This window comes from Lepidochelys kempii, chromosome 1 (genome assembly GCF_965140285.1).
Source record: "Lepidochelys kempii isolate rLepKem1 chromosome 1, rLepKem1.hap1, whole genome shotgun sequence".
Taxonomy (NCBI): Eukaryota; Metazoa; Chordata; order Testudines; family Cheloniidae; genus Lepidochelys; species Lepidochelys kempii.
Window position 1 is genome coordinate 225,636,868 of NC_136380.1, and position 26,023 is coordinate 225,662,890.

General features: G+C 43.3%; 2 protein-coding genes across 5 annotated transcripts in view; one reads left to right on the forward strand and one right to left on the reverse strand.

The window, feature by feature from the left end:
• The window catches only part of ETV6 (ETS variant transcription factor 6), a 165,272-nt gene that overhangs the window by 47,343 nt on the left and 91,906 nt on the right, over positions 1–26,023 (reverse strand). The window lies entirely within an intron of this gene.
• On the forward strand, positions 16,718–22,902 carry LOC140899721 (uncharacterized). Its single transcript, XM_073315656.2, has 2 exons — positions 16,718–17,121; positions 19,988–22,902. The coding sequence occupies exon 2, from the start codon at positions 21,108–21,110 to the stop codon at positions 22,695–22,697; it is 1,590 nt and encodes a 529-aa protein (XP_073171757.2). The 5' UTR covers positions 16,718–17,121; positions 19,988–21,107; the 3' UTR covers positions 22,698–22,902.

Genomic DNA, 26,023 nt, shown 5'->3' on the forward strand with positions numbered 1-26,023 from the left:
CTCAGCGATTTTATTTTTAAGTCATGAAATTATTTAAGATAGGTCAAATGTTAGGCTTAAACTACATTGTGTTACTGTTTCCCTTTGAGGCCTGGTCTACACTACTGAGATGTAAGGCAGCTTATGACGTAAGGTTGGCGCAGGGCAGATACTGTGTTGCTTATGCTCTAATAAATTGGTTAGTCTCTAAGGTGCCACAAGTCCTCCTTTTCTTTTTGTGTTGCTTACATCGCCTGTGGCTGCCTTTGACAGCCCAAGCCCCACCGTGGAGGGCTGACAGCTGGAGCCAGGCTACCCCCAAAACTTGCTCATTTCTCTAACTCCTCTTCTTTCTTACCCCCACCTGTTTGTTTCATTCATCTGGTGTATCTTATTGTAAAGCAAGGACTGTACATTCGTTGGGGGCAGGGACTGTCTATCACAGATGTACTTGCTTAGCACAGTGGGTCCCTGATCTCAGACTGGGGCCTCTAAGACTGACTATTACCATACAAGTAATGAATGAATAAATAATAAATAATAATAAACTGATCAGCATAGTCTGAACTCATGCCCTAACCCAGTCCCCTGCCTACCCTCCAATCATTTAACAGTACTCCTTCCCATTGTAAAGATCTTATTCCAGCTCAGATGAGGTAGAACGGTGGTGGAATCAGAAGTATTGGCTTCATGTTGCCATTCAAACAACACATCAGAGGGATCTAAAAATCAAGGAAAATGTTGCCTTTATAATGAAACAGGTTGCTGGAATTAAGATGGCACTTTTGGCAATTTATCACTTGACCTGTCATCCTTTTGGTCACTGTGATCTTTCCAGTGGCTGCAAACACAAAGGAGATCTCAGTGCTTAGAAAGAGGCACCAGGAAGTGATTTTCATAATTCTGAATTGGGAGGAAGTTTTCAAGTCTCACACTTTCATAATCCAGCAAAGTGCCAGCTGTGGCATACTGGGATGTTGCAAACCCCCCGTGCTAAGGAGCTGCCTTCTTTTCCCAAGGATATTTCTTTCTCAAAAGCCCAGACCATGGTGAAAAGTTCCTTGGGTCTCTTTGTTTTAAGGAATTTTGGCTAGATTTTCTGTTCTTAACTCAGCCGTGACTGTGAAAAAAAAATACATCACCATGTTTTCCAGGCTGTTTCCATGGAACATGAAACTGATTTTGTCACAGAAGAGTCCACTGTGAGACAACAAGAAGTTTGCTCACTTCCTCAGCATCTGGGGTCCTATAATTCTGAGTCATGGCCACATTCGCTCTGCTACTGTAAAAGCAGAACTTGGCAAGGCAGCCAGGTTCATGGCTCAGTTTGCCTGGAAATATTAAGTAAGGCAACGCACAGAAGATTTCCTTTACAGTCAGGGTGAAGACATGGAGCACACTTGACCCAAAGGGTTTTTTCATTGCAGGACTTGTTTCTATGTTCCAGCCCTTTTCTGATGGATTGCTAATCCAGGGGGCTGTAAAAGCCTACCACACTGGACCAATATATGAGTTCCTCTTTCTCCTTTATGCAAAGGCCAGCCCTCAGTTGACATTAAGCATTAACCCCTTGGGTACCATTCTGCAAATGGTGTGAATTGCAACTCCAGGGATGCCACTGTGGCTCAGATTTCTAACTGTATACATATCCTGAGATACAAAGGTGAAAGAGACATTTCTAACATGATGCAAAACATTCTTCACTCAAACATGCCGCAAGCCCAGCTGCCAAGTGGGTGAAAGGTCTAGTCTCCATCTAGTTTCTCAGGGGCTCTTTACTGAACCAAATTCCCATTGCTTTGATTAGCAAGCAATTGGTACTCCAAGGAGGCACTGCCTAAGGGCATGGACAGGGGGCTCAAAATAACCTCTGACTGCACTAGACAAGGCCTTTCCTCACGTGGCATTACAGTGGGACTGCTGAGATGCATTCCAAACTCCCTCCCAACCCGCGATACTCAGTGGAGAAATAATTCAGTCACATTTCTATTGGATGGGGACAGGGATGAGAACTTGTCCCAAGCCTCTAAATGGGACAACAGAAAGGATTAAACAAAAAGCAAAACTGCAACTACTCTCACTGCATTATTCCAGCACCATGAGAGGTTTGATCTTGCTGCTGTCACTCCGAGGCAGACCCAAGAGGCTCGCTCCCACAACCAAAAAGATTAGTATGAATTTTTTTCTCAAGCCAACAACATAATATCCATATCAGCAAATAATTCACAAAATACATTTTCAGCCTGGGATCCAAAAGCAAAAAACAGAAGACCTAGCTAATCCGCAAAAACATTGTCTGTCTCTCCCTACTTTTCAGACTAGTTATAAGGAAGGTTACAGGGTTGTGAGTGAGGTCACAAATTATTAAGACACTATTACTTGTATGTATTATTTATATTACAGTACCGCCTAGGAACTTTAACTGAGATTAGGGCTCCATTGTGTCAGCCGCTGTAAAATTAAATGTAAGATAGTGGTTCTCAAAGCTGGTCCGCAGCTTGTTCAGGGAAAGCCCCGGTGGGCTGGACCAGTTTGTTTACCTGCCACGTCCGCAGGTTCAGCTGATCGCGGCTCCCACTGGCTGTGGTTCGCTGCTCCAGCCCAATGAAGGCTGAGGGAAGTGGTGCGGGCCAAGGGACATGCTGGCTGCCCTTCCCATAGCCCCCATTGGCCTGGAGCGATGAACTGCGGCCAGTGGGAGCCGCGATCGGTCGAACCTGCGGACGCAGCAGGTAAACAAACTGGTCCGGCCCGCCACAGGCTTTCCCTGAAAAGCGGCGGACTGGCTTTGAGAACCACTGGTGTAAGAGACAGTCTATGCCCTGATGAGATTACAATCAAAACTAGCAAGGCAAACAAATGGTCAGGGGGAAAAGGATCTCACATGCAAGCAGAGTAGAAAATAGATGGTCTGCAAAGCACACTAAGGCCCATTTACTAGCATCCTGTGTTTTCAGATGTGATTGCAACTAAACTACTATATGTGGTCAAAAATGCAGAAAAAAAACTGTGGAAATGTACTTGAAATTTTTTCCCCACGTTTTTTCATCATCCAGTTTTTGATGAAAATGTTAATAAAAATTATCTTGGCTCATTTTGGCAAATTTCAACCAGCTCCATAAATTAAACTTGTCAAAATAAACAAGGCATATTGTGTGATGCAGGAACCCAGATTTATAAGCATATTTGCTCACCCACCAGCTTTTTCACAAAATTCAGTAATCCACATCAGGCTGCACTCATGAATGCAAATGAGGGAGTTTCAAGTTTTATTATTAAGTCATATTTCTCACACTCTTCAAATCATCCAAACCTGCTTGCTCTACATTCACTCAAAATTGCTCCTCAATTACCTATACCTGAATCCAAAAACAAGTTGTACAAAAGGAAACGTCTGAAAAAAACACCATTTGGTCCACTCGTCCCGCATTGTAGCACTTGCCTGGATTTGTGTGTGTGTGTGAGAGAGAGAGACAGAGAGGGAGCAAGGGGAGTGGAAAATGAGAAAGACATAAAAATGGGGAGGGAGGAAATGATAGTCATTCACACACAGTGGGGAGGGAGGAGACAAGAGAGAGGAGGAGGAGGAACTATATTTTGAGGAGAGGATACCCTCTAACCCTGCTTCTCAGGGTGCTCTGACTGTGCTGTTTCTCACCAGTTTCAGGTTCTACATGTTGGAAGCTAAGCTAATGTATTATACAGAACAACAGAATCAATGCAAAGCTACTTGGAATTGAAGTCCTTTCCCTTTTTGCTAAGAACTTGAAAATCGGGGGCCATCTCCTTGGAAAATGGTTTTTGGGTATGTAAATTTTTTCAAGTGATGGGGGCCCTCTGGCTTTGCATGGACAACATGCACAAAGCTGCAGTTCTGGATGATTCTGTGACTCCGATAGCATAGGTTTCATCAACAATTTCACACAAAATGACATTCTGAGGTGTGGAGAGGGTGCAAAGTGGCAAAAAAAAAATTTCCCCAGGAAACGCTGCATATCACAAGTTATAAATTGGAGCCAGCTCTGATAGGTGATAAACCTGAAGCACACAGACTTCCCCTAGGTCAGATTGGCAGTGACCATGGCAGGTTTTCACCTCCCTCTGCAGCACATGGGTGCAGGTCCCTTCCCAGGATTACGTGGGCATATCTCACTTAATCACTTCCCTGTCATTGCTGGGGCCTCGGCACTGATGCACCTCGGTCCCTCCTAGTCTCTGCCTGTAGCACAAAATAGTCTAGTATCCTGGGAACTGTGGTGCTTTGGTCTAATTTTAGTTGTTGGGTTTCGTGCGCTGGGAGGTGTTGGTGATCCGGTGGTCTTTTCTGTCCTTAAATTCTATGACTCTGTAATTTAAATACCGTATATACATTATATACATGCAGACATAACCCCCCATTTGTGACACCACAGGTAGTTTCTGAGGAAATGAGTGCAACATCAGAAAAGATACAAACCCTCATCGCACAAGTTGAAAGCTCCTGCACGCTAACTAAAGGAGGTTAGGAAGAAAGTTTTGTTGTGGCAGGTTATTCTATAACTTTCTACAGGAGGGTTTCTTACACTTTCTTCTATAACAGCTGATATTGGCCACTGGCTTGATCAAATATATCAACTGTTCTGTTCCTAAACAGGGCTTTATTTGACAGAGTAGCCGTAGTGCAGGAGACTGGACTAGATGATCTCTCGAGGTCCCTTCCAGTCCTACAATTCTGTGATTCTAATTAACACTCCAAAGGGCCACTGTGACAATCTTTAAACAGCAGATTGTTTTGTTACTGCCTCGTTTGGAACTTTTTCTGAATTTCTTTCCTCCTCCCCCACGGTCACTGAGGTCTGTGTGTGTAAAGAGGAGATTTCTCGTCTGATCAGCCTCACCCTTATTCATTTAGTGCTGTCACAGTCATGCTTTTGCAACTCTGCTGACGGAATCAGGTAGGAGGTGGAGGAGGAGGAGGTTGGTTTGGCAAGAGGAATCTTTTGTCTGTACGCAAAAACCTTGGTGGAATTGGCTCTGACGGAGAAAGAGAACAAGGAGAGAGCAGGGGGTGTTTCATAACTAAATAGGCCAGCTTTGTCTCCCCCTAGATTGCGGCTGTGGTTTGTAAGAAATGAAGGTGCTGTTTCCATGTAATTTTATTGATAGCAATGAAGGGGTTGGGGGAGAGGAGAGAAATCCAGAAAAGAAGTGATACAGAAGCAAAAGTGTTTCTAAACTCAAAATGCCAGATTCAATGCTAGCTAAACCTCAATGTCTTGCCCACCGATGTGAATAGTGTTGCCTCACTGGGGAAAAGCAGCACAGAATTTAGTCCAATGTTTACTGTGATGCACCAGCATTTCCTGAGTCGTGGTTTGTAAAAATACACATATGTCTTACCAGATTCACAGGCTTTTTTGCTTGACAAGGTAGCTGGGTGCAGAGTTGATCCTAAATGGGATTAAGAGGACATGGCTCCTCTAAGTCAAACTTTCTAGTTCTTCCTTTGGCTAAGCACTGAGATGCTGTCTGGCTTGGGGGCGTGGGGGGTTGAGGGGAGAGGAGGGGAGGGAAGGGATGAGCCTGCATCTTTGCATAACCTGTATCTCAGTGTGGTAGAGGAAGCTCCTTTAAGGCTCACAGACTTTGTTAGCAAGAAAAGGGCACCTCCTCCTCTATCCATGACCGCCTGTATACACTGCCTACTCTCTTTTGAGAAGTGTCACGATATACACCACAAACACGGTCAGGTGCTATACCAGTGCCTCCTCCCACGGCTGACCCTGAGCTACTTACCACACCCATCCACAAACCCTCATATGTGAGCCCTAGCCCTTTTCTACTTCTTCCTCATTGACTCTCCTAACCTCTACCCAAATCCTGACCCTCCACCTCCTTCCCGGGGCTAATCCTATGAACATTCACTCTCTCTCTCTTTCTGTCTGTGGGCATGTCTATATTGCCCCGGAGTTTGGACCATGGGGGTGTGAATAGCAGTGCTCACCAACGTGCTGCACGGTAACTGTCCTGTGTGGACACTGCGGGTGCCAACGAAAAGATTGCTAGTTTGCATGGAATCCCGTTGGAAGAAGACTATGTTAATGCGAACGAGGCACATTTTAGTTTGTGACGGCAGCGTATGCACATGGGAAGTTACAGCGCAGTGCTTGGATGTGCACTGCTATTCACACCCCTGGAGTCTGACCTGTGGGGCAATGTAGACAAGCCTTAAGTCTCTCTCCCTCTCTCTCCAGTGTGAGCAGCTGGGGGGCCTTCCTCCATGTGCTGTCCATTTCCAGGGTGCACAAATGCACAGCAGCAAATGAGAGCTCCTTCTTGACCATCTTGTGCCTCCTGGCTTAATCATGCCTCTGATACAACCACCCCGGAACAGATTCTGAGCATACCTGGGACCTTCTGGAAATATTACTTTGGTACCCATCCCCCAGTTGTTCCCTCATCGGTATCCAGACAACTTGGGTACGACCAAATACCAGCTATGAAAATCCTCTGAGTGCTCAACTCCTGACTGAGCCCATAGATGGGCGCGCCGGTGACAATTTATGCCTGCCCAAGCTTCCAAAAATTTTTATTTTAAGACCTTATCCTGAGAGGTGCTGAGCATCTGCATCTCCCATTGAAGTTAATGGGGATTGTGGGTGCTCAGCAGCACCTCTCAGGACCAGGCCCTGCGTTGCAAAGAAGAGCAACAAGATTTATCTGGGGAGAGAAAGGACTTTCTGATGAGGACCCTAGAACTACTCATATTTATGGTAATGCTGTTGATCTTACACAGTCTTCCAGATGTATAGATATCATAACACTTTATAAATTACACAATGCATATATATAAATTATGCTTTAAAATCCTTCATTTGGCATATCCTTCACGTAATAATATCCTTCATGTAATATCGTTATATTTGGCAGTATAGGGGAAGACACTACAGAGGGGATCTAGTCAATAGTAGGTAAATATCTAGAGGAGAGGGATCAGAAGACAGCCTAGGTTTAAGGGAACCTGAGCCTGCTTATGGTACTGAGTCAAACAGAATGGCTTAGGCTAAATTTTGCTTTGGTTTTTTGTTCAAATCTGAAAAATAAAACTGAGCCCAGGTCTATGTTACCCACACACCTTCTAGGTGTGGTGTTCTGTCCCATCTAGTGGCACCAAGACCACTCTACAGCCTTAGCTAAGAGCCAGTTGGCTTTTAGCTCATATGGTAGAGGCTCATGCACTAAGCTCCAGAGGCCCCAACTTCAATCCCGCCCACTGACAACTGGGGTCTGTCAGCTTTACAAGTGGGGGCTTGTCTGGGATTTCAACTGGCAAGTCTCTGAAGCTCCAGATGCACTTCCTCAGCTAGGGGAAGTATGTAACCCTCACACCTTCTGGTGTGGTCTTCTGTCCCATCTAGTGACACAGAGACCACTTAGAGAGAGAGATAAAATGGGTCTGCTCTATAGCCTTAGATAAGAGCTAGTTGGCTTTTAGCTCATGAACTAAGGTCCAGAGGTCCCAGGTTCCATCCCGCCCGCCGACAACCAGGGTCTGTCGGCGTTACAAATGGGGTCTTGAATCGAAAAGCACAATGAAGAGGAGACAATATAGACCAGCTGATAATCCCCTACACACATTGGGATAGACCGCTAGAAGGCATCCATGATGAAATGGGTCATTTTGGGACTGAGAGAACTTTGGAATTAGTTAGAGACCAATTTTATTGGCCTACAATGACCAAAACAGTAGAAAGAAAATGACAAGACTGTGAGCTCTGTATTCGAAGAAAAGCGAGAGTGGACAAAGCTGCCGAGCTTGTGAACATTAAAGTATATGCTCCTATGGAACTGGTTTGCATAGACTTTTTAACCTTAGAGCCAGATGCTTCTGGCACTAAGAATATTCATGTGGTGACTGATCATTTCACTAAGTATGCTCAGGCTTATCCAACTGAGGATCAGACGGCCAGAACTGTAGCAAGTGTGCTTTGGGAGAATTTTACCTTCACTATGGTTTTCCCCAACTGATCCACAGTGATCAGGGTGCCAACTTTGAATTGGAATTTATTATTGAGTTAAATAAGCTCACTGGAGTAAAATCATGCACAACTCCTTATCACCCCAGAGGGAATCCAGTGGAGAGATTTAATCATTCTACTAAATATGTTAGGCACTTTCGAAGAGCATAAGAAAACCAACTGGAGGAAGTATATTAAGCTATTAGTTCATGCATATAACTATACCAGAAACGATACTACAGGACACTCCCCATATTTTTTGATGTTGGGGAGGTGACCTATATTACCTATTGATTTGTGTTTTGGGATTAAAGCCAGAGGACAACAAGAAGTGACTCATCAAGAATATCATAAGAGATTTACGATGCAGGCTTCAATACGCATATGACTTAGCTGCTGAAGAAAGTGAAAGAAGCCAGTTAACCAACAAATTAAGATGGGATGCCAAAATAATTATGTCACCAGTAGAACCAGGAGACAGGGTTCTAGTATGCAACCTGAGTCTTAGAGGAAGGCAGAAGCTTGCAGACAGACGGGAGCCAGTAGTACTATGTGGTACTGGAGCAACTAAAAGATCTCCCCGTCTATAAGGTTCAGGCAGAATCAGGAGATGACCCTATCCGAATTCTTCACAGGGACATGCTAAGACCATGTGGATAATAAGTCAATGGAGGATAATCAGTTGAAGACTCCTGTAAGTGATAGACCTAGACGGAAAACCACTAACGTGGTAATTCAGATGGAGGATGAAGATGAGTCTGTACTTGGTTCGACTCTGGAGTCTGATCTTAACCACTGACAAGAGAGTTTGATCCGAACCAAAGTGTTCATTTTGAGGAAACTGAATTGGAAGAGAGACGAGATGTGGAAAATTCACAAAATAGGCTCCCCACAGAAAATGGTGTGAATTCTTCTGTTTCTCCGACCAAGCCAGAAGTGCCGGTGAAACCTCACAGGACTGGTAGAATGAGAACTCGTCCAGTTAAATATAAGGATTACATTCTTGACTTCCCCACTATTCTAAAAACTACAGATTCACAGTCGATACAGGCCTAAAATTTTTTGTGCAAATACCTATTAATTAAAACCACTGATGTTCTCCCAGCTCTGATTAGCTAAGCCTTACACTGTAATATACCGGAAGCACCTTGCGAGTGTTTGCCTAATTCAGGACTCATTTCCACACCCCAGCCAACCTTTTAACAGGGCATGAAGAAGGAGAAGATTTTTTTAATCTGCTTTCACGGTGTGGTTGCCAACATCACAGGCTAAAGCTACATCTGTACCAAGACAATGAGCCCAAGAAGACGGAACTGAGTACGTCCACAGCTGCTGTTTCTTAATTGGCAGACACAGTGTAGAAGCCTTTTTGTTACATTGATAAGGTCATTTGTATAACTCTACCCGTATGGCTTTGCATATATTTTTTCCCCATTAGATTCCTTTTTCTTCTCTCTCTTTGCAGTTCATCATATTCCATAAATTTAACCAGGTGTCAGACAAGTCCAGGCAAAACTTAGCCTACAACTAATCCCAACATTCACTCACTCAGTTATATGTTTACTGATATTTTTTAAAAAGCCAATAATCTAGGTATTCCTAAGTGTTCAATGGTTTAAGTGATTTTATGAAAATCAGCTATTAGTAAAAATGTTTTTTGGGGGGGGGGGCGGGTTGTTTTAAATTCAGTCAAAATAGTCTTATTGTGTGAACACCAGAAAGTGAAAGTGACTCTAAACAAAAGTAAAAGGGATACACATATTGTCATTGTCTAGTTGAGAGAAATGCAAAATGCAAGACAAACCACATAAATAGTAAAAAGGAAAGAGAATTTTCAAATTGATCAGTTTCAGTAATTATGATCTTACGGGCTAGATCATGCAACCCTTATGCTAGTGAGCATTTACTCAGACAAATAGTCCCATTGATTTTAATGGACTCCTAACTTGGGTAAATGCCCACCAGTGTTAGAGGGCTTTCCCTTCGTCCTTCCACTTCTCTGGTTCTTGTCATGCAGACAGCAAGCAGCAAAAGACCAGAAAAGCAAGCATATTCCAAAGCCCTTCACACCAGTCGGGCTTATCTCTATATGCTGACAGAGTCCGTTCCCCAGTGTGCCGTTCCCAGCTCTGATGCTGCAGAGCGTTTACCCCATGTTTCCTTTCTCAGCTCTGACAACGCAAAGCCTTGCTGTGTCCCTGTTCCCTATTCCCATTCCCCGCCCCCCCTTAGCAAGCATGAATCCAATTTCCCTTCCCCCCACTTCCTGTTTGGCCCCAGTTTATATCGTAATATTCTCAGCTATACCTTAACCAATCATTTTACTGAAATTTAACTAACCAGTTCTAACATACTGTAACATAATTCTCTAAACAATTATATCCCACTACCCTAATTAACTTACACCTAGCAATATTAATTATACAGCAGACAGAAACAATTAGAGAACCAGGCAGATTAACAATAGAAAAGTGGGGGCCATAAAGATAAAACAATACAGAAATGAGGGTTTCACAACCACAACCACTGATAAGTGATTTCTTGCCAGACAGGATGCTATCAAACTAAGTTTTCTTTAACCAGCTTAAGATCTGTTTCTTTATCTGGTGGTGATGGGCACTCACCTATCAAGACAGGATCGTCTTCCTAACAGCCCAGTACCACCTTATTTCAGTGTGACTGGTTTGGGCTATGAGGATCTGACTATACGCTTTTCCAGCTTATGGCTGCCCCTGCTGCTTAGCCAAAGGCCTTAGCCTAAGAACAAGGCCTCAGACTATCCTAGTGAGAGAAGGCCCATACACAGACGGACTGTGATTTTGATTCTTTGTTTTTATATCCCAGTAACTAGCTAAGTGATAAAAATACACCTAAGTTCTTAAAGTATAGGCCTCTAAAGCAGGCCTGAATATCTACATTCTAACAACCAGAATGAGTAAGCATTAAACAATCTATCCTTCTGTTACTAAGGATTTTTTTAATATATGATTTTTTAATCATAGTGTCTTTAAATCTAGCTGTTCTGTTCTGGAAATGAGCATGCTAAGATTTTCACACATTCAAAGCTTCCCAATAAAAATACAAACCCCTTCCCCACATTAATTATAGAAGCTTAAAAATGCAAAATGCCTATAAATAAATCAGAGTATTGTTTTGTTTTTAGAGATGGACAGAACACAGTTATTTTCTTGGGTATAGCACCTAGCACAATGGGGCTCTGATCCATGATAGGGCCCTCTAAGTGCTACCACAATACAATAAAAATAAATAAAAGTAAAATAAAATAAAATAAAATAATCATCAGCATCATCTACTGCGGTACTCGTATGGCTCTACATATCACAACTTTGGAGGACTACATTTATTGTTCTTTTCCAGAATTCCTGACTTTTGAAAGCTAGACTTCCAGAAATGACAAACTGGTTCTGAACTAGTTGATTTGGTATCTTAATGGACCTTATTTAGGGATCTTGCTCTCTAGAGCAGTGGTTCTCAAACTTCTGTATTGGTGACCCCTTTCACATATCAAGTCTCTGAGTGCGACCCCCCTTATAAATTAAAACACTTTTTAATATATTTAACACCATTATAAATGCTGGAAGCAAAGCAGGGTTTGGCAGTTTGAGAACCGAGCTCTAGAGTGAAGTTTGGTGAAAAAGAGAGCAGGCAACTTAGAAGAGAGAAGAGCCTGACAAACAGAACTGGTTGAAATATACCAAACCAGTTTCACAAAAAATATCAGCATTTCAAAGTTGTTTTCATTTTGACATCTTCAAAATGAGACTATTTTTCATTCTTTCAAAAAAATTTCACCATTTTGATTTCAAAAATTTTACTGAAAATGTTATTGAAATGGTTACCAAAATTTTTTGTTTGTCAAAAGCCAGGTTTTGGGGTAAATAAATATTTTCAGTAACAATTATAAGAATGTTTTCAATGACATTTTTGAAAGCAAACATTTTTTAAAAGTATGACTTTTTGAAAAAAATTGAAAATTTCAGGTGTCAACAACTGGCTGCTTGTTGATTAAAGAACTCTTTTCATTTGAAATATGTCAACAAATTTTACTGCCAAACAAGTTTTCTTGAGGACTTCAGTGCTCAACTTGAACATTTTTATTTGCAGTTTAATAACAATTCTGTATGATGATTCTCACAGCTCCTTTCCGGGCAGTCCCATCTTGCTTTTCTAAAACGACTTAATAGCAGATGCTGTAGTGAACTCCCATTTTCCACAGTTCCATTGGATTTACAAAATACACTGCAGAACACTTACTAGTAGATTATGAAGCATTATCATAAATTAAAATCAAATGACACTTTTCAAAATAAATGATAACCTCTGTAATGCTGGGTTTTTCTTTAGCATGTTTGTTTGATGTGCCCAAGTATATACTGAGTGTTATTATTATTGTGGTTTATTATTTCTATAGCATCATAGGCAGTTGATAATACAGCATTAATAATAATAATTAGCAGGATTTTTCCTTGAAAATCTCACAACCTAATCAGGCGCCAACCCCAACCCTGACCCAAGACCCATTGGACCCTATGGAAGAGCTCCCATTGACTTGAGTGTCCTTGACTTGTTTTGGAACAAGTCCTTGGACAATAAACAGATGAAAACTATGGAACGATGAATACATGTGACTCAGGACTTCCCCTCTCACGTAAATTTTCAATTTGTCGGTATAAGCCTTGCCTATCTGCCTCTCTCATCTCTACAGACAAAGGTGGGTGAGGTAATATCTTTTACTGGGCCAACTTCTGTTGGTGAAAGAGACAAGCTTTTGAGCTTACACAGAGCTCTACTTCAGACTGGAAGAAAAGCTCTGTGTAAGGTCAAAAGCTTTTCTTTTTAACCAACAGACGTCAGTCCAATAAAAGATATTACCTCACCCACCTTGTCTCCCTGATATCCTGGGACCAACTTGGCTACAAGAAGACTGTCTCTCATGTATGGTTTAGTTCATCAGTTTTCAAGCTCGAGCCTGCAAAGCACTTTCTGGTGGCTTGCAGAGAGGTGGCTCTCAAAAGTGCTGTCTCCACTAAATTACACTGAAGACAGATAAAAATACATTAAATACTTTCCTGATATTACTTTCGCATATAAACGATTGCCTTATTTGTCACAAGGCTTTCGAGAGTATGAGTGGGAGTCCAAGAAATTGTGAAGGGAAGGATCGTCTAGTAGATAGGGCACTACACTGGGGCACGGAAGAGACCTCAGTTCAATTTCTGTTTCTGCCATAGGCTTCCTAAGTAACCTGGTGCAAATCAGTTTTGGTGTATAAAGCCCATATATAATGAATACAACCAGGAAGAGACTGCCATACAAAATCAAAAGATATTCATTAAAGTTAGAAGCAGGGAAGCACAATCAGTAGGACTGCCACAGTTGGGAGGGAGTGTGGACTAGGGGTTAGAGTGGGGGAACAGATAACAGGAGGTTTGGGGTCAACTCTAGGTGCTGCGACTGATATGCTCTGTGACCTAGGGAAAGTCACTTATCCTCTCCGTGATTCAATATTCCTACCTGTAAAATGAGTTTAATAAAATTTCTCTCTTTCACAACACCAATGAAGGTTTGTTAAAGGCTTTATAATCCTCTATTAACTGTACCATATAAAGACATTAATGTTGTTTTCATCTTATATTCTTCATGTAGGTCAAAATAATAGCATTGTTGTCTCACCATGGGCCCAATCCAGCTCTCATTAAAGTGACTGAAAAGACTCCCATAGATTTCAGTGGGAGCTGGATCAGGCTCCCTGTTTCAATCTGCACATCAAGTGTTATTGCAATGTGTGAGGAGGTAATGGTGCTGGTACTGAAGATCATGTCAAGATGGATTGTTCTCCATGTCCTTTAAAGGCAGGGTAAGAAGTAATGGGCTTATTCTGCAGCAGGGGAGATTTAGGTTAGATATTAGGAAAAATGTTCTAACTCTAAGGGTAGTTAAGCTCTGGACTAGGTTTCCAAGGGAGGCTGTGGAATCCCCATCACTGGAGGTTTTAAAGAACAAGTTAGAAAAATGCCTGTCAGGGATGGTCTATGTTTACTTCATCCTGCCTGAGCACAAGGGGCTGGACTTGATGACTTTTCAAGGTCCCTTCCAGCTCTACATATCTATGATTCTATAAGATGTAATATTTCCAAATCACAAGGCACTGAATGAGGCAGGGGTCCTATGGAAAAAATCATATTGAACATGTGATTAAAGACTGTATCATGATGCATAAGCACAGGGGGAGGGGAGGGGAATTAAAGTTGCACAGGCTACCTTATTTCTGGCATTTCCTGACTTTTGGGTGTTTGACTTTGCAATCTTAATAACTTTCAATGTAGGGGTTTTGTGTGTGTGGTTAATTTCCTGTGTTATTAAAAAAAAATCCCTGAAAAAACAGAAATTCTGTCATATGGCATATTGACACCCATGAGTCATCATCAGGGTGGATCCACTACACAGACCTCTGCCACTCAAGCTAAGAGAGAAACTGATGGCAGTAGTAGGTTGTCATCTTCTATGTGGATCAGCACTAGTGTGGGACACTTTGCCAGGGGGTTTCACAGATATTTGCTGACAGCAGAGGAATGGTGAGACTCAGGAATCTTGGGTTCCATTCCAAGCACTGGAAGGGAGTGTGCTCCAGTGAGCCCAGACTCTTCTGCCCTTTCTCCCCAAGTAAGACTCCTTCTGCCCCAGCCCCTCCAACCTGTCACAGCCCTGTCTCTTCCCCCCTCCTAGTTCCTTGGCTCAGTCCCATTTTCCTCACCTACCCAGTCCCACTCTCCACTCCTTAAACTTCTTATCCAAGTTCCAATTTCATTCCCCAGCCATTCCGAGTTCCCCTCTTCCTCCAGCTTCTCATCTGATCTGTCTGTCCCCTCTGTCCTGGCCTCCAGTCCCTCCAACCCTCATCCTCTGTCTACATTCCCACTAGCTCCCAGCCCCAATCTCCCTCCCTAAACTCCTTGTCTAATCTCAGTGCCCTACCCGCTTCACCAGCTCTTTTTTCCAGGGTCTTTGCCCAGCCAGTCCCATTACTCACCCCCTTGCACCGCAGCTCTCTGTCAGCTCTGTCTTCCACGCTCATCATCTTCCTTCTTCTTCCCCATTCTTTTTCAGTCCCGTCTCCTGGGCCAGCCAGTGCCAGTTTTGCTCTCACTTAAATTTTCATTCCCAGTTTCCCTCTCTTCTCCTCCCCCTGCAAGCCTCCAGTTTCTCCTCCTTTGCCCCCCACGCAGGTCCTTCTCCCAATCTACCATCCCCAGAGGTCTGGCTGTTGCATTCAAATCAGGCATGTTACTCCTTCACACTGCCTGAGGCCCAAAGAGGCACCATTGAAGGCACATCAGACACAGGCTCCCTGCTATCAGTTCAGATGCCCAGACCCAGACTTGGCAGAGCCCACAGAAGCCCAGAGGTACAATGGCAGGGCTCTGGGCTGCAGCATGCTAAGTGAGGATGGAATCTTCAGGGAATTTAGCTGCTACAATCTAAGTCTCTACTGAACACATGCAAATTATGAGTTTTTAAAGACCTACAACTTGGCTGAATTCGGGCAGATTTTCATGGGGATGGTAAAAGGCACATCTCTGATACAAAGACCACACCCCTGCAAAAGTTTGAATCCCTGTTCCAAAGCATGCAGGTGCTAAATCTTTTCAAAGAAAGGAATGTCTTAATATGGACAAAATAGTGTATTTTTCCCTAACTTCATTCTCAGATACACCTGAACTATATTGACTCAAAATTTTGAAATAAAAATTCAGTCTGAGGCAGACACTTAGCATGGAAAATTTCAGCCCAAATGGTTAATATCTGACAAAGTTATAAGCAAATGAAAACAAGGTAATATAATGGAAAATATCAGGCAACTTTAATAATAGGCAGTGCTACCAGCCTCGCTAATAAGATACAAAAACATATTTGTAGTAGGAGACAGTCCCTGCTATCAAGTGCTTTCAGTCTAGACAGACAAGAAATATGGCGGGGGGAGGAAATACTATCATCCTTGTTTTACAGATAGCGGCACAGAAAAACTGAGAGTATGTCTGCACAGCACACTAAACACTGGCTCCTACTCCAGCCCAAGCCCCTGTTCCATCCACACAGAAATTAGTCTGACTCAGGCCAATAACCCCTTTTGACTTGGGCTCGCAGACTTGCCCAAGGTCGTATGCAGAGCCAAACATTTAATCCAGATCTCCTGATCACCACAAAACCAACCTTCCTCACTTACTCTTTCCTCTCCGGATGAGAGGTGCTTCCCAATAAGTTAGAGGGAACTTCTCTAGGGGCTCCTAGAGCTGCCAGAAGCAGCTTCTCATCACTGACTTAAGGACATGACAGCAGCAGCTTGATCTTTAGCACAAATATAAGGCTATATGCAAAGTTCTAATAGGGCACGGTTCTTCCTGGAGCTGCCAGAGGCATTGTGTGATGTGGAGTAAGAGGAGAGATGAGATAGCTTGGTCTTCCTGCACTCATTCTGAGCCCTAGAACCTTGCTTGGTTCTTAGCCTGTGGTATTCAAAGCACCTATCTATCTTGCCCCAGGAATTGAGAAACACTGACCTTAATGACCCCCCCACCCCGAAGTCCCTTGCAAGTCAAATGATTCTATACTTTACAGGGAATTTGTGTTACACAGGCAGGAAGTTTAATTACACACAATGATTGGTCTTTATGCAAATTTCATCAGCCAAAGCTGCAGTCACTGGTTTCAAGTGAACACTTCTACTGTCCGGACAGTTAGAGCTCACAGCTCTTCCTGCGTTCCATCCTACTCTTAAAGAAAGTGGTATGTGACAACGCCTCCTCAGCTGCTGCGGTTTGGGGGTTGGAGTGTCTCTTATTATCTGTCCCCTGCAGCACCTCATCTGACAGGAAGTTTCCCCAGAGTTTTCCACCACAGGAAATTTCCTGTGGGGAAGCACTTATCAAGCAAACAAAGAGTCTTGGTACAGCAAAAACTGCAAGAGAAAAGCTGAAGCAGCATGGGCAGACTTTGGGCGTAGGAACACGTAACACTTTGGTCCACAGGAGCAAGAACTTCATCAGAAGAACCTCTGGGTTTGAGAGCTGGGGGTGTTGGATGGCTCGGAAAGCTGGTAACTGAATGCAGAGCCCTTTACTTTTAGGTCAGTGCCTTGAATCCAGCCCAGAATGATAATGGTCAAGTGTTATTATTGTCTGATGCTTACTGAGTTAATAGCTTCTGTCCAGTTTCTAATACATTGATAGATACAGCACCAAAAAAACCATATTTGCCTGTAGGGGCAGTTTCCCCAGAGAGGCTGTCATAAATATAAAGGGAAGGGTAACCACCTTTCTGTCCTATAAAATCCCTCATGGCCAGAGGCAAAACCCTTTCACCTGTAAAGGGTTAAGAAGCTACGATAACCTCGCTGGCACCTGACCACAATGACAAATGAGGAGACAAGATACTTTCAAAGCTGGAGGGGGGGAACAAAGGGTCTGTCGGTCTGTGTGATGCTTTTGCCAGGAACAGATCAGGAATGCAGGTCAGAACTCCTGTAAAAAGTTAGTAAGTAATCTAGCTAAAATGCATTAGATTTCTTTTGTTTAATGGCTGGTAAAATAGCTGTGCTGCATGGAATGTATATTCCTGTTTTTGTGTCTTTTTGTAACTTAAGGTTTTGCCTAGAGGGATTCTCTATGTTTTGAATCTAATTACCCTGTAAGGTATTTACCATCCTGATTTTACAGAGGTGATTCTTTTACCTTTTCTTTAATTAAAACTCTTCTTTTAAGAACCTGATTGTTTTTTAATTGTTCTTAAGATCCAAGGTTTTGGGTCTGTGTTCACCTGTACAAATTGGTGAGGATTTTTATCAAGCCTTCCCCAGGAAAGGGAGTGTAGGGCTTGGGGGGAAGACATATCCAAGTTGGCTCTTTCCCTGTTCTTTGTTTAACACGGTTGGTGGTGGCAACATAGGGTTCAAGTACAAGGCAAAGTTTGTACCTCGAGGAAGTTTTTAACCTAAGCTGGTAAGAATAAGCTTAGGGGGTCTTTCATGCAGGTCCCCACATCTGTACCCTAGAGTTCAGAGTGGGGAAGGAACCTTGACAGAGGCCAATGACTGGATGAGCATGAAGAATGTACTATCATCGTCCAGGGATGAGACACATTGGCATGGTGCTGTGTGGGGTGGCTCTGCTTTGTTGCGTCCTACATTATACTCGTTCCCTGGGTAAAAATGATGGGATTTGATCACCTAAGTCCCTTAGGCTCCTTTGAAAATCTCATCCCATGTGTATTACGGGGTACCTTCTGAAAGTCACCAATTACAGGTAGGCACCTAACTCCCATGGACTTTCAATGGGAGTTAGACACCCAGATGCCATTGGTGTCTTTGAAAATCTCATCCTATGTGTCTACACTCTTTTGTTTACCTAATTTAGGATGTGATCCTGCCTTGCACATACTGTTAAGAAAAATAAATAAACCCTTCTTGGGTTTTCTCTTCTAATAAATGACCATACTTTTGTCATCTCTCCTTTTCCCTCACTCTCTCCTCTGCTTGACCCTTCTCTGATGTTCCTTCCATCTACCTCCCTTCAGTCTCATCATCCTATCACCTCAGCACTTTTTCTTCTACACTTTATCTCAGTCTCTTATTCCTCCTCAGCTTTTTGTCATTCCTCAGCTCTCCCGAACCAGTCTTCCTGTACCCTGCAATCCAGTCCAAGACACATATCAGCCGATGCTAGAAACACAGAACTACCTACAGACTCTCCACTTGTAGCACTGGCCATGTCTACACTAGCACTTTTGTCAGTATAACTTATGCTGCTCAGGGCTGTGAACCCCCCTCCCTCTGAGCAACATAAGTTACACAGACAGACGCCCCGGTGTGGACAGCACTATGTTGGTGGGAGATGCTTTTCCACCAACGTAGCTACTGCCGCTCATTGGGGGAGATTTAATTATGTGGATTGCATGGAGCAGCTGCACAGAAGATCTTACAGTGGCACAGCTAAATCGGTGCAGATGTGCCGCTATGAGCTCTCTAGGGTAGACACGAGTCTCTGGCACTAGGTGAATTTGACTGTACATGTGGGATATGGCTAATTCAGGATCTCTTGTGACACTGGCTGGGGAATTCACTGGGAAGCCACATGCACGAAGAAGATCTGGTATCAACATGTGACAGGCCTGATCTTATTGGGATCCAGGAAGTGGGCAGGCAAAGCCCGCCCACTGTTAAAGGATCCCCCCCCAGCCTAAGAGGGGGATCCACAGGACCTGGAAATCAAATAAATACAGGGGACAACTAATAAATAACAGGGACAGGAGTGTGGTCAAAGGATCAAATGAAGGGAACTGGACGAGGACACTGAGTAGAGAACCCTGGACAGGTGACAGGCCTGATGGAAGGCAGGTACTCTCACCCAACCTGCTCTTAAGTATACTAGCACATGTAGCCAATAGCTCTGGCAGGGGACCAGTCTCAGTTGGTTTAGAAAACCCAAGAGGAAAAAACATTTTTTGTAAAACTGACTAGTCTGCTGGGAGAGGATCAGGAAATAGGGATATACCTGGTTCTTAGGGACATGTGATCATCTTACTAAGTATCCCCCCTCCAGCTTCAAGGAGCAGCACTAAACTGCAAAGAGAGTTATATGCAGCATTCTCACCCAGAGCCACAGTAATTGGGAACCAGATCTTTCAGAGTCAGAAGTAAACCAGAAAAATAGGGGTTTGACATGGAGTTTCAGGGGAGAGTAAGGGAAGCCCTCAGCTACTTTAGAAAAAAAAAGCCTTGCTTTCTCCCCCATGTAATTTCCAGCTGTAACTATGTACCATTTTTATTTGCTCAATTCCTGTGCATGAACGTATTCATCTACAAACCCACAACTTTGATTTAATGTTTGCTCATGCAGTAGACTTTTTTTTTTTCAATTCAGACTCCTCTCTCTCAAGTTATATGACTGCAAATGGCTGATGCTGACTATTTTCTATCCTTTTCTGGTTAACTGCAGCTGTGGTAAAGGGACTTCTGCCAACAGTCCCATAATGCACTCCTCCACAGGAAGTTCCCAAGATCTCTTCCTGCACAGGAAATTTCCTGTGGTCCAACAGACATTCCTCTTGGCTTTTATCACTCACATACATTTGTTTTGGCAAATATCTGTTCTTAAGTAAGAACAACAAGAAACGGACAGAGCAAAAGCAAACACAGCCTCAGAGAAAGCAGTTATGGTCGGGGCAACAAGCATGACTAAAGTAGTCTCTGTCTCAAAGGAAAATAAATACCAGTGGAGCTGAATTTATGGTCTATTATCTTAAACATTATTCAGACATAAAAAATGTATGATATATACAGAACATACTTTTTCCAAGATCCCACTCAATATATTTCTTACATCTCTTCTCCGAATTCTTATACCTCTTTGCAAAGCCCATGTAATTATTTTTGGGCCTGATCCTGATCTATACCAGTTTAAACTTGATTATTAACTTAAATAGAGTTACATCTGATTTATACTGGTATGAGAGCAGCATGGTACCCTATACACAAATTTGACTCAAGAAGAAATACTTCAATGAGTTTTTGCTATATTAACACCAGCCACACACCACTATCATCAAAACCCTACAATAATAAATCCATGTTCATGAACACAATTAAGCTAACAAAATTTCAGTAGGGGAATAGATTGTTGCTTCAAGCTTCCAAGGGGTTAAACGTATGAAAAATCATGTAAACATTCGGTCCAATTTTCAAAGGTATTTAAGCGCCTAAAGACACCATAGAAACCAGTGGGATTTTCAATAGTGCTAATGCAGATTAGGCACCTAACCTGCTTAGACACTTCTGAAAATTCCACTAGGTATCTATTTGCATCTTTAGGCACCTCCGTACCTCTCTAAATTGCACCCATTGTCCTTGAAAGCTGTTATCAGAAGCTACTTTTTCTTTAAAAAAACTCCAAAAACCCTAGAGTTTTTCTTAAATGGCAGTTGGACAGTTAGAGCTCCCTGGCTGCATCTTAGAAAGAGTGTCTTTTGAAAGAACTGAACTGAATTAGGAGAACAAAAGGAAAAGATAATATTCCATAAACCAGGCTTTGAAATATTTCAGCAAATGCATGGAATTTCATGACTGTTATGAAATTCACTTCCAAACCCAAGATCCATAAACCTGGAAATCCTGGGCGCCCCATCATCTCAGGCATTGGCACCCTGACAGCAGGATTGTCTGGCTATGTAGACTCCCTCCTCAGGCCCTACGCTACCAGCACTCCCAGCTACCTTCGAGACACCACTGACTTCCTGAGGAAACTTCAATCCATCGGTGATCTTCCTGATAACACCATCCTGGCCACTATGGATGTAGAAGCCCTCTACACCAACATTCCACACAAAGATGGACTACAAGCCGTCAAGAACACTATCCCCGATAATGTCACGGCTAACCTGGTAGCTGAACTTTGTGACTTTGTCCTTACCCATAACTACTTCACATTTGGGGACAATGTATACCTTCAGATCAGCGGCACTGCTATGTGTACCCGCATGGCCTCACAGTATGCCAACATTTTTATGGCTGATTTAGAACAACGCTTCCTCAGCTCTCGTCCCCTAAAGCCCCTACTCTACTTGCGCTATATTGATGACATCTTCATCATCTGGACCCATGGAAAAGAAGCCCTTGAGGAATTCCACCATGATTTCAACAATTTCCATCCCACCACCAACCTCAGCCTGGTTCAGTCCACACAAGAGATCCACTTCCTGGACACTACAGTGCTAATAAACAATGGTCACATAAACACCACCCTATACCGGAAACCTACTGACCGCTATTCCTACCTGCATGCCTCCAGCTTTCACCCTGACCACACCACACGATCCATCGTCTACAGCCAAGCTCTGCGATACAACCGCATTTGCTCCAACCCCTCAGACAGAGACAAACACCTACAAGATCTCTGTCAAGCTTTCTTACAACTACAATACCCACCTGCAGAAGTAAAGAAACGGATTGATAGAGCCAGAAGAGTTCCCAGAAGTTACCTACTACAGGACAGGCCTAACAAAGAAAATAACAGAACGCCACTAGCCGTCACCTTCAGCCCCCAACTAAAACCCCTCCAACGCATTATTAAGGATCTACAACCTATCCTAAAGGATGACCCAACACTCTCACAAATCTTGGGAGACAGGCCAGTCCTTGCCTACAGACAGCCCCGCAACCTGAAGCAAATACTCACCAACAACCACATACTACACAACAGAACCACTAACCCAGGAACTTATCCTTGCAACAAAGCCCGTTGCCAATTGTGCCCACATATCTATTCAGGGGACACCATCACAGGGCCTAATAACATCAGCCACACTATCAGAGGCTCGTTCACCTGCACATCCACCAATGTGATATATGCCATCATGTGCCAGCAATGCCCCTCTGCCATATACATTGGTCAAACTGGACAGTCTCTACGTAAAAGAATAAATGGTCACAAATCAGATGTCAAGAATTATAACATTCATAAACCAGTCGGAGAACACTTCAATCTCTCTGGTCACGCAATCACAGACATGAAGGTCGCTATCTTAAAACAAAAAAACTTCAAATCCAGACTCCAGCGAGAAACTGCTGAATTGGAATTCATTTGCAAATTGGATACTATTAATTTAGGCTTAAATAGATACTGGGAGTGGCTAAGTCATTATGCAAGGTAGCCTGTTTCCTCTTGTTTTTTCCTACCCCCCCCCCCCAGATGTTCTGGTTTAACTTGGATTTAAACTTGAAGAGTGGTCAGTTTGGATGAGCTATTACCAGCAGAAGAGTGAGTTTGTGTGTGTATGGGGGTGGGGGGGATGTGAGAAAACCTGGATTTGTGCTGGAAATGGCCCACCTGATGATCACTTTAGATAAGCTATTACCAGCAGGACAGTGGGGTGGGAGGAGGTATTGTTTCATATTCTCTGTGTATATATAAAGCCTGCTGCAGTTTCCACGATATGCATCTGAGGAAGTGAGCTGTAGCTCATGAAAGCTTATGCTCTAATAAATTGGTTAGTCTCTAAGGTGCCACAAGTACTCCTTTTCTTTTTGCGAATACAGACTAACACGGCTGTTACTCTGAAACTTCCAATACTAAAATCCAATTCAGTCCGCAGCACTTGCCACCATCTAGATTCTTTAATTTCTTTATTTTATTCTCAAAGCAGAACAAGGATAGCCATCAAATAGCATGGGGTGCAGAGAGATTCCTTATTATAAACTTTTCTCAAGGTCTAGCCTTTGGCATGCACATGCCTGAGAGAATAAGAACTAACAATAGCTGTCCGTGTACTACCAACAAAAATGTTACATCCTAATATCAAACTTTATATCAGGTCAGTCGTGATCAAAACAGTTCAACCAGGCTAGTTTTACAGCTAAAGGATTGTCTTTAGCCTGTAAAGTAAATGGATCTCATAGAACAAAGCATAATACATCTTTATCCTTTTGAGATGTAAATTTCTCCATAGAATTTTCTCCAGGCCAGATATTTGCAAATCACTGAGGCCGTAAAGGGATTTACAATATGCTGCAAGAGTTAACCTAGCTGCAATTCATTCTGAACAATCTGCCTTGGGTACTACATGATCTATACAGGATTTGGAGCTGGGTACACAGATCATTTGTACATATGGAAGTACCTGAGGTGAGTTTCCATGCTTTGTTCCAAAATTCTCAGGGCTGTTTAGATTTCCAATAGGATTTTGTTTTCCCCATTGCGTCTTTCTAAAAATGTGCCTGGCTTCTCACTATTTCCACTCTTCTAACTTTCAGACACTATTTCCTCATTGGCAGCTCTCTATCGTCCTCTCCCATTCTCAGACAGTGAGGCATATATATTCACCCAATTTTAAGTACACACTCAAACAGATCCAGCTACAAATAAATACAGAGAGAGAGAGAGAGAGAGAGACCATGTGTGTAGTGGCAATTTTTGAAGTGGGCATGCCATTATATGACATATGGTATGTACCGTATACGGTGGATGATGACCTCTGATTGTTCACAATCTATCTTTTGGGAACTACTGTGGGCAGTAATAACTTTCAGCTGCTGGTCACAAATAATTGACAGCACCAATGTACACATGCAAACCAAGGTACCTTCGACACATTAAAAACCCACTCAGCAGCAAGTCTCAGAACCTGGGTCAACTGAATTGGCCTTGTCCTGCAGGGGTAAAAATAGCAGTGGAGATGTTCCCAATTAGGCTGGAGCCTGGACTCTGAGACTCTCCCCCTTCACTGGGTTACAGAACCCAGGCTCCAGCCTGAGCATCTACACTGCTATTTTTAGCCCCACAAGCCCAAGTCAGTTAACCTGTGCTCTGAGACTCTCTGTCGTGATTCTTTTTTTGCTGTGTAGACATACTCCCAAATGCCCTGAAAGAACTCAATAACCAAACAGTCCAGCTGTGAACTGAGAATAAACCCCTTTGCTGTGTCAAACATAGCTAGCTGCCTCTCAGGCCTGCTGTGACATTCATCACTACATAACCCTCGCAGGTATTTACCAGTAGCAGAGAAACCTGCCAAAAGACAACCAATAAATAAAGAGCTTATTGGTAAGGAGATAGGGTCCTGTGCCTAACTGGAGAGTGCACATGGCAGGTAGCAGTTCTCACAGTTGAAAGGGACAAGAACTGGCAGTAAAAGATTTTCATTAATTATTATAAGCAGCCTCCTGAATGCAGAGCTGGAACAAAAGCTGAGATGTGTTTAATAGGTGCTGTGGATCTAACCAGGAGTTTTGTAGTGGTAACAACCTCAGAGTCAGTTGCAGTAATCCAGAAGAGCAGGGACTACTCCCATCATTGCATTCCCTCCTTCAGAAAACCAACAGCAAGTGACTGACGGTTCGGGAGTGATACCAGGGGTTCCCCTCGCAGCCTTTCCCCAAAGCATTCTGCCAGAGGGCATGGAAGAGGGGTTGAATGGGGGTTTGTCCTGGCTCCTCCCGCAGATACGGAATGGACAGGGTTCTGTCCTACCAATCTACATCCCCCGAGTTTTGAAGGGATCCACAAAAGGCCACAGTCATCTTCACAGAGGCCTTGTGCCTCTGTATTAACTCCGGAGCCCCCTGCTCCAAGGCACTCCTCAGTCCTGATACCAGTATGAAGGGAGGATTCTACAGTGCGGAGGGACTGTGCTGAGAGTTAAATACAGTGTCAGGTGGGTTCAGGGAGAATGATGAACATCCTCCTGTCCTTCTCCTTCCCATTGTTGGCCCAGTCCTCCCTATGCACCAGCTGTAGAGCAGAGTGAGGACTGTGCCACAAAGAGCCCATCCTAAGGAACTTATGAGGAGATGAGTTCCCCTATGTAATTTAAGTCTTACTTCTCACCCCAAACCAGGATGGGCAGCTGTCTAAAAGTTAACATACACTCACTCTTCAAACACAGAGAATAGACAAACCCCCCATTAAACCCTGGCCCAAAACACACACAAATAATACAACCTCCCACACCACACATATGCATGAGTCATCAGCTGGAGCTAAAAGAGTTACTCCTTTGGCTTAGTGTTGCAAAGACCTATGCTTTTGGTGGGAATTATTACAAAATGGTGACGTATATGGGCATCTGCAGTCCCACCTGTGGGCTTCAGATTCTTACAAAGAGCTTTTCCTGACGAGGGGAGTATGCTAGCTGAGTGAGTCCTCCTCTAGTGGCCGGGCCACAAGGAGGTAAGTGCCTAATATCACTAGCAGCTAATGGAGTTCTCCTTTAGCTCAAGAGGTAGAGGTGTGTGCCTTCAGAACTGAAGGACCCAGCTCAAAAGCCCTGCCGATGGTGACAGCCCATAGTGGAGGATGGTTAAATGTGCATGCACAGAACCCACCTACACAAATCACAAATCCCCTTTTCTATATGCACCACACAAGTGTACGCAGACACATTTGCTTGGTATGCTGTGAGCAAGGACATCATCTGAATAATGCACCCTAGCATTTCTTCGATGCTATACAAATAAGAATACACACTGCCCAGATACATGC

Coding starts and splice junctions, on each gene's coding strand:
- LOC140899721 (XM_073315656.2), top strand. CDS start 21,108: ATGACTGTTATGAAATTCACTTCCAAACCCAAGATCCATAAACCTGGA.